Source organism: Doryrhamphus excisus, linkage group LG10 (assembly GCF_037039965.1).
Source record: "Doryrhamphus excisus strain RoL-2023G ecotype Guam linkage group LG10, RoL_Dexc_Guam_v1.1, whole genome shotgun sequence".
Classification (NCBI taxonomy): domain Eukaryota; kingdom Metazoa; phylum Chordata; class Actinopteri; order Syngnathiformes; family Syngnathidae; genus Doryrhamphus; species Doryrhamphus excisus.
This window is the reverse complement of record NC_136366.1, coordinates 15,565,488-15,584,633: the sequence shown is the minus strand read 5'-3', so window position 1 is coordinate 15,584,633 and position 19,146 is coordinate 15,565,488. Positions and strand designations below refer to the sequence as shown.

The 19,146-nt window shown below is 38.4% G+C and overlaps 2 protein-coding genes across 2 annotated transcripts in view; both read left to right on the top strand.

Annotated features, from left to right (window-relative positions):
* The window catches only part of cenpe (centromere protein E), a 39,355-nt gene extending 25,669 nt beyond the window's left edge, over positions 1 to 13,686 (top strand). Inside the window, exons 44-59 of the mRNA XM_078794335.1 lie at positions 95 to 286; positions 408 to 641; positions 1,130 to 1,201; positions 2,363 to 2,584; positions 3,703 to 3,813; positions 4,938 to 5,129; positions 5,203 to 5,391; positions 5,469 to 5,681; positions 6,013 to 6,150; positions 8,311 to 8,427; positions 9,217 to 9,317; positions 9,436 to 9,533; positions 10,896 to 11,031; positions 11,136 to 11,446; positions 11,513 to 11,551; positions 13,563 to 13,686. Coding sequence (XP_078650461.1) covers positions 95 to 286; positions 408 to 641; positions 1,130 to 1,201; positions 2,363 to 2,584; positions 3,703 to 3,813; positions 4,938 to 5,129; positions 5,203 to 5,391; positions 5,469 to 5,681; positions 6,013 to 6,150; positions 8,311 to 8,427; positions 9,217 to 9,317; positions 9,436 to 9,533; positions 10,896 to 11,031; positions 11,136 to 11,446; positions 11,513 to 11,551; positions 13,563 to 13,627 — 2,430 coding nt within the window. The 3' untranslated portion in view covers positions 13,628 to 13,686. The remainder of the gene's footprint in view (positions 1 to 94; positions 287 to 407; positions 642 to 1,129; positions 1,202 to 2,362; positions 2,585 to 3,702; positions 3,814 to 4,937; positions 5,130 to 5,202; positions 5,392 to 5,468; positions 5,682 to 6,012; positions 6,151 to 8,310; positions 8,428 to 9,216; positions 9,318 to 9,435; positions 9,534 to 10,895; positions 11,032 to 11,135; positions 11,447 to 11,512; positions 11,552 to 13,562) is intronic.
* A 2,208-nt stretch (positions 13,687 to 15,894) lies between these two features.
* rab27b (RAB27B, member RAS oncogene family) overlaps positions 15,895 to 19,146 on the top strand; it is a 34,675-nt gene continuing 31,423 nt past the window's right edge. The window contains exon 1 of the mRNA XM_058056542.2: positions 15,895 to 16,190. The gene's annotated coding sequence lies outside the window, so the exon portion shown is untranslated. The remainder of the gene's footprint in view (positions 16,191 to 19,146) is intronic.

Genomic DNA, 19,146 nt, shown 5'->3' with positions numbered 1-19,146 from the left:
AACTTTTGGAAATCTGACTGAACACAAACTTTCTTACCTTAATAAGATGCAGTATACAGCCAGAGTTGTCATTCCTAGTCTCCCATTCTAACAGGTTCAGAGGCTGACTGGGGAGCTTGAAGACGTGCGAGCAGAACAAGACACCATGCAGTCCGAGAGGTCGCTTGAAGCTCAGACGAACAGGAATGAGATTGAGAAGCTGATGGATCGTGTGACGTTTGTCACAGAAGAACGATATCAGCTGCAGCATCGACTGGAGGAAATGACAGGAACACATCAAAATCAGGTTTTTTTACTTTGTGTTATAACTTTATTGAGCAATTTGACACGCACAGTTTTACAATCAAATCACATCATTGACAGTTATATAGTGTGGTGCATTAAAAGGACCGGGTGCATTCTCGCAGGTTCAGAGGCTGACTGAGGAGCTTGAAGACGTGCGAGCACAACGAGACACCGTGCAATCTGAGAGGTCGCTTGACTCTCAGACGAACAGGGACGAGCTCGAGAAGCTGATGGAACGCGTGACATTTGTCAATGAAGAGCGAGGTCAGCTGCAGGACCAACTGGAGGCACAAAAGCGGGAAACCAGCCAGCTCAGAACACAACTGGAGGAAATGGCAGCAACGCACCAAACGGAGGTTTGTTTGCCGTAACTCAATCATACAGTCACTTTGATTTGATAAATCCTTGTCCCATACAGGAATATCTCGTTCATCACCATCATTGAAACCGCATTGAAAGATTTTGCAATGTAGCGAGCGACACAGTCTGTGAGCGTGCAACATTTTGCACTGTTTGTTTATATTTATTTTGTTGTTCATATTGCCCTTCTTCCTTGTCACTACTTTAATATCCACACATTGGGGCTGTAGCGTTCACCTTAGAAACCATTGCCTTCATTAATGTTGCCGTATGCTAACTTTCTGCTAGCACTCTTTATCCACTCGCTAGTAGTGGAGGCAGGCAAAATTATCAAGTTTATTTTTATTAATCATGCATTTTATTGATTCTTCATTATTAGTCCATTGGCACCAAAATGGGCCAGGAATAACAGCATACAGGGTTATACCTTTTGAAAAGTAACATACAGCGGTAGTGGTATGACTTTTTTTTTTCCCCACTTCAGAAAGAGCAACTTCAGGATGTGAGTGAGAAGAAGAACCAGCTAGAGACAGAACTGCAGCAAAGCATTGATAAGGTGAGTGAACACGCTTTTTATGTTAGGCAACTGACACAATTACAGATAAGCAATGATTTAGTTGGATCCAAGATTTATGCAGGAAAAAAAAGATTTATGCAGAGATCCTATGACTTTGAACAATTTGAACAATTTAAGCCGCTACTTTTTTCCTCAAACTTTCAACCCTGCGGCTTATTCAGTGATGCGGCCAATTTATGTAATTTTTCTAACGGCCGCCAGGGGGCTCTCGAGTAGAAAAGGTAAGATTAAGACCGGTGGAATATATGCGTCGAGGAAGACTTCAACTTCTTGTCTTGTGCATAAATGAAATTAGCATGAACATACCCTCATCATGGAAAATGCAAAAAGAAAGGCATATGACGCAGCTTTCAGGGGAAGATGAAGACGGCTTACCGTGATTTTTTTTTACCAGTATGTTCTTTTACAGACCTGTTTTACCAGTTACCTGTTATACTGTGTTGCTAGCGTGTTGTTAGATGAGATTAGATTCAACTTTATTGTTATTGCTCATGTCACTGGAACAGGGCAACAAAATGCAGTTAGCATCCAACCAGAAGTGCAATTTTATAAGTACCTTATTAGTAAGTAAATGTAGAAAAAATGGACAGATCTATGTAAAAAACTATAACAGGCATGACTATAATACAGTGAGGATATGCACAGGGATATAAATGACTATAATATGGCTATTGTAGATTATACAGATTATAAACAGTATGGATGTGACAATATATAATAACAGTAATATGTACAGTATTGCAATGAAGTGACTAGAGTATGGCTATATACCATGTTGCTACCGTTTTACTGCCGCGTCACAGGCACCGTTTGTGAAGAAAGTTATATTATTATTATTGTTAAGTTATATTATTAAAACTTTGAAAACTCTCTCTGTGTACCGCGTTTCTTTGTAAATATGTTTACATGTTTTAATGTGGCCACATGCGGCTTATATACAGGTGCGGCTTGTTTATGTACAAAATCGGTTTTCCTCTAAAAATGTAGTGGGTGAGGCTTATAATCAGGTGCGCTCTTATAGTCCGGAAATTATGGTAGTCTAAACATCATTCTCCTGGAAAATGTTGTGCTCTACAGCACAGTACTGATTGATTTTATTATTTGTGTCGTTGCCTTCATGAGCCATTTTTTTTTTAACAGATGAAGCATTTGAGTGAAGAGCTTGGCCATGTGAAAGCGGAGAGGGATAGCCTGTGTCTCAAAAAAGAAGCTGAAAATCTGACTTCTACGGATAAGATTCAGAGGCTGCTGTGCCAAGTAACGTCACTCGGTGAAGTAGGGGATCAACTGCAGGAGACGGTCGAGGGACTGAGAGGGGAGAAGAGCCAGCTTCGAGCAGAAATGGAAGAAAGGATGGCCATGGTAATTTATCTATCCATCTCTATATAGTATCTATCTCTGTAGTATCTGTATATTTGTATAGGTAAGCTCACACATGACTATAAGTCACGCTTTATGGAGGGGAAAAAAGTGACACATACGGTGGCTAAAGTACCACAGAGCTGTACAGCGGTAGTGGTAGTGGTATGGTAACCGGAGTACCCGGAGAAAACCCACGCATGCACGGGGAGAACATGCAAACTCCACACAGAGATGGCCGAGGGTGGAATTGAACCCTGGTCCTCCTAGCTGTGAGGTCTGTGCGCTAACCACTAGACCGCCGTGCCGCCCTGTTCTCAAATATCAAATATCTTACTTTTTATTTTTCTGCACAAAATAAGATGAAAAATAAACAAATCAAGAATAAAGAAAATCAATCAGTAATAAATAAATAAATATAATAATAATAATAAAACGGCAAATAATAAAAACTTAAGAAACCACATATAGTTGGTGGGTAGACGAATTATTTTTTTCAGATTAAAATGAACAAAGCATTATTAGAGCCCTGTAGACATGACAAAACACGACTATAGTCACATTTATACTCTTTTTATTTACAACATATTGCGCAACTGCAGGGTCTTGAGACACACGCTAACTCGCAAACTAGAGAGCTAGCGACCTAAACGGTAGCCTTCAAGTTATTTCCTTTAAACTTAAACAGCCAAAAACTTACCACTTCCACACGGATAGGGAGGATAACTATTAACAGTTATTTAACCTTTAACATGAACATTAATCAAACGTAATAATTTTTTCTGGGTACATGATACCATACAGCATCCATATCAAACTTGCGCGGGCCGCACTAACATTAAACTTTCATATCAAGGCGGGGGCCTCAAACTAGTGTCCTGCGGGCCACATCTGACCCCCACATTAAAGGGAGCCCAGCCGGCCGGGTCGAAGGGACCCAAGGATGGCACCCCTTCAGCAGACCCGACACATCCCCCAGTGTGGAGGACCCCCCTCTGAGGAAATACTGGAATTAAAAGCTAAAGACTAAAAGCATAAAATAGGACTAAAAAGATAAAAACATAAGAAAAGTTTGTATTTGTTGACACTCACATGGTTCCTCTTTTTTTTCTCCCTTTCAGTTGCCTAATGAAGCAAAGACTTCAAATTCTTTGCTCAATGAGAATCAGACCCAGACCGGTGCCAAGGTGACTGTGTCCTCATGCCTGCAAGACTCCACATTGGAATTTCAGGTAACCACCGCCCTCAGTGTTGGTGTCAGGAAAATACTTATGTAATTAAAAAAAAAATCATTGAAATTTTGGTAAGGTTTGTTGTGGAACCAATGATTCCTAGGTAGAGTTTGGGGGATTTGCGACTCAAAAAGCTTAGACCACCACCAGTGGCTTATTCTGTTGTATGAATGGCAACACGGGGTAATAGGAACAAGCTCCGGGCATTGTAGTGACGCTGGCGTTTCAAGTGGTTGGCAAGGTTTGATGTGTTGAAAGCTTTTTTTTAATTTTAATTTTTATTATTATTTAATTATTTTATTTATTTATTTTTTTGTGTCCCGTCCAGCCATTGGTAATGGTAATGGTTTTATTTCATTTGAACATGCATCAGATTACAATTGAATGCATCACATAATCAGTTCACAGTTCCACATGTCCAAAAGGAGTAGGAAGAAGCAAAACCTATTAAATCCTACCCCTCCATCTGCTACTTTTACAATCAGTAACTGTTACATTTGTTCACTTCCTGCTTTCCATAATACAGTTTAAGGTTTTTTTAATTTTTTTTAATAATGTACCCCGTACCGAAGTACGAGGTGATATGAGCATCCAATGACATAATGTGTACCATAGTAAGTGTCAATATAGTGATATATATAGCACATCATGACTGGTTCAAGACTCTTCATCCTTGTATTTAGCAACCTCCCTGTACTATGAAATTTTATTTGCCGTTATTTAATATTTTGGGGTGGAGAGAGACACAAAAACAGCAGCTATTGATATTCTATTATCACAGTAATAATGATGTCAAGCAGTGAGATTTTAATTACTGCAACTGTATGGCGGTAATTGTGTTTACTATCACGGTTCATGTCTTCATTATTAATTATTTATTGCCACTGGTAAGTTTGACTGTTTCATTTCAGTGATCTCCATTGTGACCCTTAGCCATCATTGACATTTAACTGATGCAGTCCTGTTTGTCAGTTTTTTTTAACCTCACTGTGGAAAGTTTGCAAAGTGCATTTGAAAATCACAGAAAAACCCACCTAAATAAAATGTTGTGTTCATGAAATTTAGTAGTATTTATCAAAATTGGTGCAAAACATAGTAATTCTCTAATACCAACTCCTTTACAGAAGCTCTTTGGAAAATTGCAGCAGTTTATAAACGTTTGCAGTCACATGGACTCCACAGCCATGGAAAATTGGGATGAGGAATATTACCTCGCCAACGTTTACGAGAGCAACTTGACTCCTCCCATCTTGGAAGCCCACAGTGCAGTTTGTCGTCTGGCAAGGGAGACCTTCAACAGTCTGGGAGACATTGGGGTAAACCAACATGCATGCTTTTTTTTTCAATTCATTTGCTCTTTCTTTAAAAATCTGTGCTTTGCTTTTCTAGGATATTCTTGTAGAAAAAGCAAAGATGTACAAGAATTTGTTTGATGAGTTTGTCAAGCAAGATCTGTCCAATTTTGAGGAGTGGAACTTACTGCTGGGTAAATTACAAGTACTCCCTAGTGAAGACAAGGCCAACTTTTCAAAGCAGAAACTAGCTGATCTGTTGGTGAGAAGACAGTTCTTCCTGCAGGTGAGCACTGCTTCTGGGCCCTACATCAAATTCGTCAATCAATTTACATCTTGAAAATGACTTTATTGATTTTACAGAAAATGGGCGTCGTCATGGAGACGCTTTACGCAGGCATGACCGCTTGTTGTGATGATCTGTCAGCTGATAAAAAAGGAAGGTTGAATTTTGATGAGCAGCTGGAGGCTGTGCTCGGCAGCCAACCAGTGGCCTTGAGGAGGCTGGACAGCATCCTGAGGTCTGAGGTAGACCGGAGATCTACCGTGGTAGAAAGCAGGAAGATTATTTTGCAGGTATGCATGCAGTACTCATGGAACACTGCACATTTATATGAAGCTCCTTTTCTACCACAAGAAGAAATAATACAAATCCAATTATTTTGTTCCACACACACAAATGTACATACATACAAAAATAACACAATCTCAAAACATTCGTTTGGAGTGGGTATAATTCCCTCCTGAGATGTTGTGCAACTCCTCGAAACATCTGACCTTTGTGCCCTGCTATTTGAAAAGCATTGCTATAATGTCATATTTTGAAAACTCAGACTACTGCAGAGGAAAAGCAAACAAGCAAATGTCCATTGTTGCAAACTAAACATCTTTCTAACCCTCCCTGCAGGGCATCATTCACGACCATAATGACCTGTGTGGGAAGGTGCAGCAGCTTCAGGCTCAGTTGGAATGTCACCTGCAAAAGGAGACAAGCCAGCGTTCCTCTCTGCAACAGTCACTGGGGGGAACTTGCTCAAAGACAAAGGTGCTTGTGTTTGTTTTCTACAGTGAGTCATGGTCCGCAAATGGCCCCCAGGTCACACTTGGGACACCTGGTTTATGTATTGCACAGGTTACCAAACCATTGAAGAGTGTCTCTTAGCAGTATCGCTAGTTATGACTCCCTAGGATGTTGTGTATTTGTTTGCGGTGTAGATACCTGACGCGAGGCACACATCCTGTTTGTCAATTCATGTTTAACCCTTAGATGCATAAGTGGGTCAAAAATGACCCGGTCAGGTTGTTTTTTTTAAATATCTTTGTAATTAAAAGTTATCATTATTTCATATTCTAGGTATTCCTCAAAAAACATGTTTTTGATATCATGCCATTCACATTTTTAACTTACCTTTTAAGAAATTTTGTTTTTTGTGTTACTACCCCAACCTTCCATAAGTGGGTCAAAAATGACCCAGTCAAGTTGTTTTCTTGAAATATCTACGTAATTAAAAATTATCATTATTTCATATGCTAGGTTTTCCTCAAAAAACATGTTTTTGATATCCTGCCATTCAAATTTTTAACTTATCTTTTTAAGAAATTTGAATTTTTGTGTTACTACCCCAACCTTCCATAAGTGGGTCAAAAATGACCCAGTCAGGTTGTTTTCTTGAAATATCTTCGTAATTAAAAATTATCATTATTTCATATGCTAGGTATTGCTCAAAAAACATGTTTTTGATATCCTGCCATTCAAATTTTTAACTTACCTTTTAAAGAAATTTTTGTTTTTGTGTTACTACCCCAACCTTCCATAAGTGGGTCAAAAATGACCCAGTCAAGTTGTTTTCTTGAAATATCTTCGTAATTAAAAATTATCATTATTTCATATGCTAGGTATTCCTCAAAAAACATGTTTTTGATATCCTGCCATTCAAATTTTTAACTTATCTTTTTAAGAAATTTAAATTTTTGTGTTACTACCCCAACCTTCCATAAGTGGGTCAAAAATGACCCAGTCAGGTTGTTTTCTTGAAATATCTTCGTAATTAAAAATTATCATTATTTCATATGCTAGGTATTCCTCAAAAAACATGTTTTTGATATCCTGCCATTCAAATTTTTAACTTATCTTTTTAAGAAATTAGAATTTTTGTGTTACTACCCCAACCTTCCATAAGTGGGTCAAAAATGACCCAGTCAAGTTGTTTTCTTGAAATATCTTCGTAATTAAAAATTATCATTATTTCATATGCTAGGTATTGCTCAAAAAACATGTTTTTGATATCCTGCCATTCAAATTTTTAACTTACCTTTTAAAGAAATTTTTGTTTTTGTGTTACTACCCCAACCTTCCATAAGTGGGTCAAAAATGACCCAGTCAAGTTGTTTTCTTGAAATATCTTCGTAATTAAAAATTATCATTATTTCATATGCTAGGTATTCCTCAAAAAACATGTTTTTGATATCATGCCATTCAAAATTTTAACTTGCCTTTTAAGAATTATTTTTTGTGTTACTACCCCAACCTTCCATAAGTGGGTCAAAAATGACCCGCATGTATTTTCTATGGAATCCAATAGGAACCATTGATTCTTATCAACTTTGGCTGTCAGGAATAAATTAACTGTAGACCCCTCAGGAAGATTATTTTACACATAAAGTGCTAATACATGTAAGTATTATCTTAATAATAATTATAATATTATATATATTATAATAATATAAGTATTATCATTATCTTATATGATATTGTGTGTGTGTGTGTGTCTTTCATGACTGTTAGTATTATCAACAAATTAGCCTACTTTATAAATAGCTAACACTAGCACAGTTTTTGTAAAATATAATATGCAGTATAGGTATTACACCTGTCTGAGATACTGTCAATCTGGAATACTATAGCATTATTTCTAACCAAAATGGCAGAAATTGCTTAAAAACACATTGATTGTTATATGGGTCATTTTTGACCCACTTATGGAAGAGTGTAGGGTCCAGTCACTCATGCATCTAAGGGTTAAATGGGAAAATTGGTACACCTCTGTACCTTTTTATCAAGCAATATGATTGGTCCACCTCTAATATACAGTGATTTTTAACATAAGATAACGTTGGCACAGAAAAAGCGGTTATACCCTTTCTACAGTGTTTGCAAAGCTAAACAGGCGGTGATGTGTTTTAACCTTTTATCATTGCATTTAAGCAGCTGGAAGAAGCCCAAATGAACCTTCAGCAACTGAAGGCGGAGCTGCTGGATGTCCGCTCACAAGTCGAGAAGAAAGAGAACGCCATCCAAGTACTGAAGAACCAATTGCAAGAGGTTGGTCTGAAGAGTGAAAGGATTGAAAGGACCACACGTGTTGCTATGCTGCTGCTTCTTTTTCTTTGGGCTTTTCCCTTCAAGGGGGCGCCACAGCAAATCAATCTCCTCCATTTAACTCTGTCTTTCTCACACCAACTACGCCTCATGTCCTCCTTCACTATATCCATAAACCTCCTCTTTGGTCTTCCTCGACACCTCCTACATGGCCCAACCATCTCAGTCTGGCCTCTCTGACTTCATCTCCAAGGCCTCTAACATGTAATGCCCCTCTGATGTACTCATTCCTGATCCTATCCATCCTGGTCACTCCCAATGAGAACCTCAGCATCCTCATATCTGCTACCTCCACTTCTGCCTCCTGTCTTTTCCTCAGTGGCACTGTCTGTAGACCCAAACAACATGGCTGGTCTCACCACAGTTTTGTATACCTTTCCTTTCATTTTAGCTGAAACTCTGCTATGCTAAGAAGTTATACAGTATGTATTTCAAGAAAAAAAAACTTCCATGTATGTCACAAAGCTAAGATGTAAAGTGTATTGGTAGTAGGTAACCAGCCCAGGGTTTTTTTCCCCCACCTCTTGAAGTCAACTGGGCTCCAGCATAAGCAGCATAGTAAATGGATGAATGGGCTATTGAAATAATAATATTCCCAGTTTGTGACTTTTTTTCCCCATTACAATTCAATTTTTTCACTTCTTCTTAGAAATGTTCTTCTCCTGATTATGACTTTAATGCCATATTGAATGATACTACGAATGTATTAACACATTTTTTTTTCTTGTGTAGAAAAGTACTTCACCTTCTGCGGCTCAGCTGGAGGAAGTCCAAGCTAAACTCTTCAAGACGGAAATGGAGATGAGTGCAGCTTTTGACAAGCATCAAAAAGAGTACTGACCTTTTTTTGTGTGTATGGGCTTACTGTAGATGGAAAACGGCATCATAACAGTACCTGTACCATATCCTCCTGGTTGTTAACATTCTGATCCAAATATTTATGTGGCGCAGGATTCAGAGAATGACTGTGGCTCTGAATGACAAGGACAGGTCAATGTGGAGGCTGAAGGAAACACTCAGGACGTTGCAGCAGCGAGGAGAAGGGTCATGTAAGGAGCTGTTTACTATGTCAATGCTCATTTCAATGGCTTTTAAAATGGTATTGGATCCCAGTGGGGAACTATAGGAAGCTTTTTTTTCCCGCAGGTCTTACAGTTTTTCTCGATTGCTTAAACACATCAGGGCTCGACAATAACGATGTACCGATGGCCCGGGGCAAGTTAAAACAAAATTGGGGCAAGTAAATCCAATCAGTGATATTCCCGTCGGGCAAGTGCACTTTGGAATGCCATACTGCCAAGAGTTTTTTTAAAGTGGTTCTTGTTGGGTGTTGGTAAAACACGGACTGCGTAATTCCGGTGGTAATTTGCAAAGCAATCCTTGCAAATCTTGAAATGGACCAATCAGAATCGTTTATTTAGACCACAGTCCTCGTTTTACCCACACCCGTTCTTGTTTGCGATCAACCAATCAGCGATGGTTTGACTAGGAAAACATCTATCATGGCGTCCCTGCCAACATGGTCTAATTCTTCAACAACTTGTGAAGGAAAACAGCAAAAAGTGATGAACCAGTGCCTCCTAAACAAGTATTTTATTAGCGGCAGCAAATCAAATGATGATCACATTGCTGTGACAATTTGAAGTGGTCACAATGAAACACCACCCATTAGATCCAATACCAAGTGCTGATTTTTGCACAAGCTACAAAATCTAGCGCTTCCATTTCTCTGTGTATTTTTCTCACCTTTGCTTCACAAATTATTGTTTGACCATTGAGCATTTTTTTCTGGATTAAAAACACTTTATTAGTACACAAATGTGTCTATTCAATAATGTTTCATTGTGGTGCACAACTTCTAAAAGGCAAAGTGCCTAGAAGTCTCTTGACAATCCAGATTTCCATGCAACGTCATGATCTATGTAGGAAAACAACCACAAGAAATGATAATCATTTTATCTTTATTTGAGATTCTCATGTGATGCCACAAAATGAGATGATATCATTATGGCAGTCTTTTCATTTTACATGGGGCAAGTTCGGGCAAGTAGTTCTCACCTTAAGGATTCCCCATGGGCAAGTCATTTTTGTTTTTATTGGCGAGCCCTGCAAGAAGTTTACTTCATGAAAATTGTTCCAAAACTCAGAGAATTGTGTGTAGTGTTTTTTTTTTTTTTTTAAGTGTGTTGTAGATCTGCAGTGTGAGTGTAAAGCAGGAATTGTGCTTATAGTTGGTTCATGGATTTGGTGCATTGGTTATATGTTGTGGTCATTGTGTCTCAGGCATCACAAATTGTGTGTAAACAATCGAGAAAAACTGTAACTGAGGCACAAAGTCTGACAATCTGATCCCCTTTTAAAGAATTTCTACATAAAAAAGTGTAAAACTAACTTTTTTTCTCGTTTTTCAGTCCTGCAGGGTGAGGAGCTTCATGAGCGACTAACAAACCCCCGAGGTTTGGTGGTCACCAGCAGTGTTGTGATGGAAAAAAACAAACTGGAAGAGGAAGTTAAACAGCTTCAACTCAAAATCAGACATTTAGAAAAGTACGACCAAATGAGCTGTGTTTTTTTTTTTTTTTATACGACACGTCACACGTTTTGTCCTTTTTCTCTTAACATGCGCTCCTCTGTTTCTTCTTCAACCCCAGCTTGGTTTCCAGCCAGCAGACGGAGATCACCAAGTGGAAGAACAGAGCAGTCAAACTGAAGGTGAAGAGCAAACAGGATTCTGAGAGGTCTCCAACCAAGTGTGGATTTCCCTCGCTGGCGTCACCAAAGAGGCCCGTGCTTACGCCGCAGAAGATCCTGGACTCCCCTAAGCAGATGTTGAATTCCCCAAAGAGCACGCTGCTTGACTCTCCAAAAAGCAGATTTTTTGATGGTGCTGAAAATTCCGAGATATTATTGAGAACCTGTCCCAAGCAGTTCTTTGATAACTCCAGTCTCGGAACCTTTTCAGGTAAGCCCCATCTATAAATCCCACATGTTCTTGTGATTCTTGACATATCGTGTTTGTCTCTACCAGAGATTCCCAGTATTCCAAATGAAGCAGATACAGAAACTGGTAACTCCTGCCAATCACATATCGGGGGTTTACTGTCATGCAATGGAACGAGTTTACTGTGTGTTGACACCTTGCTCATGTTGAGAAACCACCTCCCCCCCAAAAATCTAACCTCGCAGATGTACAAGTGATGTGATTGGTCGGCCTGTAGGACATGACCTGTGTAAACGACTCATTTAGAGGGCGTACAGCCCACATAACACTGACTAGTTAGCTCCAATAACGCTCTCCTTTTCTCTCAATTACCGTTACTTATATTGAAGGATGCTAACAAGCTAAATAGTCATAGAGTCATTGTGTTGATTCGTAGGAAAACATCGGCCTCTTGTGTATTGCCAGAGAACACCCCTTAGAGCAGGGGTCTCAAACTCAATTTACTTGGGGGGCCACTGGAGCTCGGGTCTGGGTGAGACTGGGCCGCATCAGGTTTTCCAAAAAATTCTTTTTTTAATTTATTAAAAACAATTTTTTTTTTTAAAACTTCACTTTGGTTCCAATTTTCTACAAGAAAAGCTCTGATAAAACATTCCACTGTTCTCAAATATCTTACTTTTTATTTTTCTACACAAAATAAGATGATATAAGATAAGACAATTCAAGAAAGAAGAAAATTAATCAATCAGTAATAAATAAATAAATATAATAATAATAAAACTGCAAATAATAAAAACTTAAGAAACCACATATACAGTAAAGTCTCGTTATATCGGTTAAAACGAATGACTACTTATTACGATACTATTTTCCGGCAAATTTCTAGTCTTTTATGAAATAATTAGCTCCGTTAGTACGATACACAGTTATTATGATAATCCCGTTACTACGATGCCCTTTTCATCTCCTGCCAGCCAATTTGGTCTGCTTATATCGATACAAAAGCAGCTTAAATCAATCTTTGCTTAAGGATTTCAATACCAAAAAAGAACACGGCGAACGGCTGCTTCCAGTCAACTTTATTTTTCACACTTCCACCACCAGAGTGCAGCACACACAGCGGAAAACACCCGTCCCTCGCGCCTACCCCTCCGGGTGGCAACACCTTCCCTATCAATAGTTCCGGGGTGAATTATGTCGCGGTAACCGGTAATCACTACAGCGTAAGTTTATTTTTATTTACTGTAGTGCAAAATGTATTGTAGTACAAAAGCATGCTAGATACGCAATCCATGAACTCAAGGAGAAAATTACATGCCATATCAAAGATCCGCCCACTTTTAATGCAGTTTGGCGCAGGATCGGATATATGGATAGTCCGGTTATATCGGTATTTTTTCCGACTCCCAAGAATATCGATATAACAAGACTTTACTGTAGTTGGTGGGTAGACAAATTATTTTTGTCAGATTAAAATGAACAAAGCATTATTAGAGCCCTGTAGACATGACAAAACACGACTATAGTCACATTTATACTCTTTTTATTTACAACATATTGCGCAACTGCAGGGTCTTGAGACACATGCTAACTCGCAAACTAGAGAGCTAGCGACCTAAACGGTCGCCTTCAAGTTATTTCCTTTAAACTTAAATAGCCAAAAACTTACCACTTCCACACGGATAGGGAGGATAACTATTAACAGTTATTTAACCTTTAACATGAACATTAATAAAACGTAATAATTTTTTTTGGGTACATGATACCATACAGCATCCATATCAAACTTGTGCGGGCCGCACTAACACTAAACTTTCATATCAAGGCGGGGGCCTCAAACTAGTGTCCTGCGGGCCACATTTGGCCCGTGGGCCACGTGTTTGAGACCCCTGGTTTAGATATTATACAGTTGACTTCCTCCACTGTCACATTGAACATGGGTGCACATCTTCCCTTTTTATGAACTAAACATCTTGAGCATGCATCACAGGGAGGAACACCAACATTTGCACTCGAGGTGGCTTGTTTTTCATCTTTTTCCCCCTTTTAGGAAGGTTAAGGTGCACCGGAAATATAAAGTTTGGTTCACTAAGCTTACGTATATACTTGAGTGAATTTTAATTTTTTTTTTTTACAGATGCTGACACAAAGGATGAATGCTCTCGCTCTCCAAGACATGAAGAGCTTTGTAAAATGCAGTGAACATGCTTGTTTAAATTTTAAATGTTATCCTTTTATTCCTTTAATAAATATTTAGTCTCATTCAAAGGTTTGGTTTCTTTGCAATCTATGCCTTCAGCAGACGTGGCCCCGGGGTCATTTTCAGCCCGCATATATTTCATTCATCCATTTTGTATACTGCTTGGCCTCCTCTTGGGTTGCGCTAATGGGGAATGTGAACTGAGAGGTTAGTTTTACCCTACTGTTGTTTTTATCACAGCTGACTTTGAGCCAGAGGGCACGAAAGTGTACGTTGCTTATTTTGGAGTACCACTTGGTACATTCATTCCACTGTAGCAACAACACACACAAACATGCAGAGTGAACCCTCTTATCATCCAGCCTGTGTGGTAAAGACAGCCGAGGAAGAGCCAAAGTAAACAAACATGAGGTCAATTTATCAAAACCGGCAAAATTATAATTTTTTTAACCATTTGATTAATCAAATATTACAACAGGCCGAGCTATAATAGTTCTCCGCATACTCAGACACACGAGGGCTGGAGCTTTATTTGGACACATCATGTGTTTGCAAGGAATGGTGGTTTCCATGACAACTGAGATGCAGCTAATATAATTTCATTAAATGATTTAACTTGGAGCAGTATGAGTGGAAGGAAGCATTGTGGTTTTTTCAATCCCAAAAGAGGTTACATACACTCGACAAAAATATAAACGCAACACTTATTTTTTGGCCCGCGGGCCAAATGTGGCCCACAGGACACTAGTTTGAGGCCCCTGCCTTGATATGAAAGTTTAATGTTAGTGCGGCCCGCGCAAGTTTGATATGGATGCTGTATGGTATCATGTACCCAGAAAAAATTATTACATTTGATTAATGTTCATGTTAAAGGTTAAATAACTGTTAATAGTTATCCTCCCTATCCGTGTGGAAGTGGTAAGTTTTTGGCTATTTAAGTTTAAAGGAAATAACTTGAAGGCTACCGTTTAGGTCGCTAGCTCTCTAGTTTGCGAGTTAGCATGTGTCTCAAGACCCTGCAGTTGCGCAATATGTTGTAAATAAAAAGTATAAATGTGACTATAGTCGTGTTTTGTCATGTCTACAGGGCTCTAATAATGCTTTGTTCATTTTAATCTGGAAAAAATAATTTGTCTACCTACCAACTATATGTGGTTTCTTAAGTTTTTATTATTTGCTGTTTTATTATTATTATATTTATTTATTTATTACTGTTTGATTTTTTTATTCTTGATTTATTTATTTTTCATCTTATTTTGTGTAGAAAAATAAAAAAGTAAGATATTTGAGAACAGTGGAATGTTTTATCAGAGCTTTTCTTGTAGAAAATCGAAAACCAAGGCAAAGTTTATTCATTTTTCTGTTTTTAATAAATGTGTTTTTGTTTTTTTTTTGGAAAACCTGATGCGGCCCAGTCTCGCCCAGACCCTAGCTCCAGTGGCCCCCAAGTAAATTGAGTTTGAGACCCCTGATATAGAACATATTTAACATATAATGTATGTCATGGAAAGATGGACAATGCAATAGATGAACCCATCTAGGTCCTCTATGATGTTCTCATTGATTATGTCATTCACTCAGTAGATGGCTTCAAGGCATCTTACTGTTGAGGGGGGTCAATGAAAAGTGAAGCTCACTGGAATAAAACACGATCAACTGACCGTTAACAATGGACTTAAATAGAACTGGTGCGTTTGAGACTCAACTAAAACAAATTAACAAGGATTTGCATTCATATTTTTTTTCAAGTCATGACATCTAAAATTAACGCTCAATGGACTAACTAACTAAATTGAGTTGGAAAACTGAATAAAATGTAATTAATTGGGTAGCTTTTACCATTTATTTTAAATGGACATAAGTTGTTACGAAGGGCATCAACTGTCTGGAACTGATGGCCATTTTTATAAACTTCCCTTCCCATCAATCCATAAATGTTCTCTATGAAATTTATATCAGGGGAACATGCGGGATGGTCCAAAAAGTGATGTTATTCTCCCTGAAGAAGTCTTGAAAGTGGTTTTAATGAAAAAGAGAAAGCTTCTTCGGGGAGTGGGGGCATGCCCGTGTGAATGCCTGACAGAAATTAATGGATGAATTACAGGTTCTGTGGAAATTTAAGCTTCATCTGCAATTACCTTTTAGTATGTTTTTTTGTATGAAATAATTTAAGCCTTCTTGATGTATCAATAAATGTTAAATGTGATCAATTATAAGAGACCACCAAGAATTAACCACGTCTCTCACCTTAAAAAACACCATCAGTGATAGTAGCAAGTTTCCGAGATGTCCTTGAATGCGTCAGCAACGTCAAACCCTCCACCCCAGGAAAAGCCGAGCTTCCTGCATAACCAGCTGAGCTGCACTTGTTAGCGTGGCCCCTTCGGTGGACACTTACGCCGACTTGTGATCACTTTGGCTGGTTTGTACGCGGAATTCCCTCTCCATTAGGACCGTGGGAGCGATGCGACGCCTTGGAGGAGCAAGAAGAGGAGACGAACTGGCCAAAGAGCAGCAGCCACCTGAGAGGAAGATCTGAGTTTGTGTTTCTACCGTCAACGAAAGGTAAAGAGGCGAAGACAAAACAGCTGTTTTTATTCTTTATTGGAGCGTTTCCGGGTTACTTGTAGCTCCCAGCATCAGTGGAAGGAAGGGAGGAAGGAAGGCGGGCAGGCTATGAGTCATAACCCGGCAGGCGGAGGGCTTGCTGGGGGATCAGCTGTGGAGAACAGCGGCGCTGCAGCATCTTAACGCCAGCGTTTGTTTCATGGACTGCTACTGCATGCAATGAACTACATAGGTTGTTGTTTTTTTTTTATATGATGCAATTACACATGTTAGAACACAATATCTTCACATCCGTGCTACTATAAGGGAAAAAAAAAAACACGAATCATCTTTTGATAAAATGAATGAGCTCATTCAGGAAAGCATGAATTTGACTTTTTACAACCTCAGGTTTCGTGAAAATCCAAAAATGATGCAGTGTTGCCAATTTTGGCGCAACAGTTGTCTGACAATCAATAGTCTGATTTGCAAGCATCTGGTTTTAAACAAATAATTTTGGGAATCCAGTAGAGAGTTGTTGTCTGTTTGTGTGTCTATTCAGGGGTTTCAAACACGCGGCCCGCGGGCCAAAAGTGGCCCGCAGGGCACTAGTTTGAGGCCCCCGCCTTGATATGAAAGTTTAATGTTAGTGCGTCCCGCGCAAGTTTGATATGGATGCTGTATGGTATCATGTACCCAGAAAAAATTATTACGTTTGATTAATGTTCATGTTAAAGGTTAAATAACTGTTAATAGTTATCCTCCCTATCCGTGTGGAAGTGGTAAGTTTTTGGCTATTTAAGTTTAAAGGAAATAACTTGAAGGCTACCGTTTAGGTCGCTAGATCTCTAGTTTGCGAGTTAGCATGTGTCTCAAGACCCTGCAGTTGCGCAATATGTTGTAAATAAAAAGAGTATAAATGTGACTATAGTCGCGTTTTGTCATGTCTACAGGGCTCTAATAATGCTTTGTTCATTTTAATCTGAAAAAAATAATTTGACTACCCACCAACTATATGTGGTTTCTTAAGTTTTTATTATTATATTTATTTATTACTAATTGATTGATTTTCTTTATCCTTGATTTGTTTATTTATTTTATTTCTTATTTTGTTTAGAAAAATAAAAAGTAAGATATTTGAGAACAGTGGAATGTTTTATCAGAGCTTTTATTGTAGAAAATCGGAACCAAAGCACTGAAGAAGTTTGTATATTTTTCTGTTTTTAATAAATGCTTTTTTTTTTGTTGGGAAAACCTGATGCGGCCCAGCCTTGCCCAAATCCTAGCTCCAGTGGCCCCCAGGTAAATTGAGTTTGAGACCCCTGGTCTATATCTACAAGATGGCACTGATCTAACCTTTTACCTCTGGAACCACATGTCAAGTGGAGACAATGAACGTAAAACCTATTTTTGACATGTATTTTAATAAGAAACTAAAATGCATTTTGAGACTTTTGCTGTATAATATCAATATGTCATAGCCAAACATTTCTGGTTTACTTCATATCTTTAACATAACTACACATAGACATATTGTGGCTTTTGGATTTGCTGCAAAAAAACCTACATGAGCTGTTTTTGGCACTTGAATGGACTGAGGAGGTTGTGAATGGGTTGGATCTTGGATCTGGAGGTGGTTCATCAAAAAACAGGGCTCTCGGTTTACTTGCAAGCGAATGCAGTGAGAAAGCTTAGGGATCATCCCGCCACTCAAAGGGAGGAAGTAACGTGAAAGGAATTGCCTTATGTATGATTTATATACATGATACCTCACTCGTAGTCATTCATCTTTTAGTGTACCAGTATGACCCAAGAATGACTTTTTTCTTTGTTCCTCAGTGCAGTATGAATGCTAATCAAGATTGTGACATTTCTTGATATTCCCAGCTCAATAAGTCAATAAATGTAAGGATGTTTTTGGTAATGGTAATGGTTTTATTTCATTTGAACATGCATCAGATTACAATTGAGTGCATCACATAATCAGTTCACAGTTCCACATGTCCAAAAGGAGTAGGAAGAAGCAAAGCTTATTAAATCCTACCCCTCCATCTGGTACTTTTACAATCAGTAACTGTTACATTTGTTCACTTCCTGCTTTCCTAATATAGCTTAAGGGTTTTTTTGTAATTTTTAATTTTTTACGAGGTGATATGACCATCCAATGCCATAATGTGTACCATAGTAAGTGTCAATATAGTGATATATATAGCACATCATAACTGGTTCAAGACTCTTCATCCTTGTATTTAGCAAACATCAACTGCTTGTATTGTTTCTTGAATTGGCTCATCGTTGTGCATTGTTTGAGGTCCTTACTCAATCCATTCCATAGTTTGATTCCACATACTGAAATGCTATGGCTTTTTAACGTAGTCCTAGCATAGAAGTGTTTCAAATGTAATTCTTCCCTGAGATCATATTTCTCCTCTCTTGTAGAGAAGTATTGGATGACATTTTTAGCTAATTGGTTGTTTTTAGCCTTATGCATTATTTTAGCTGTTTGAAGATGAACTATATCAGCAAGTTGAAGTATTTGTGATTTTAGAAATAAGGAGTTAGTATGTTCTCTGTAGGCGGCATTATGAATTATCCTTACTGACCTTTTTTGCAGTACATTTAGCGAGTGAAGATTGCTTTTATAGTTATTATTCCATATTTCCACACATTTCCCTATTTTTCCTTATTTAGTTAATGGACATTTTATTCACTCAAAATCATTCAAAATCCACTATCGCCAACAGAGGACAGCACAAGCTCAAGGGCTAATTTAGCTTAAGACATAAGTGACAACTGAGAGTAACAACGAAAGACGGAGACTGACAACGTGTGTGATGAAGGAATTGTGTGGCTGTTCAATTCCGATGAAGAAGATGTAGACGGCGAATGTTATGGTTTAACTAGCTGTTGTTACACGCACTGATGGGAAAACCACATTTATTTAATTACAATTTTTCTGGATATTAAATATTCC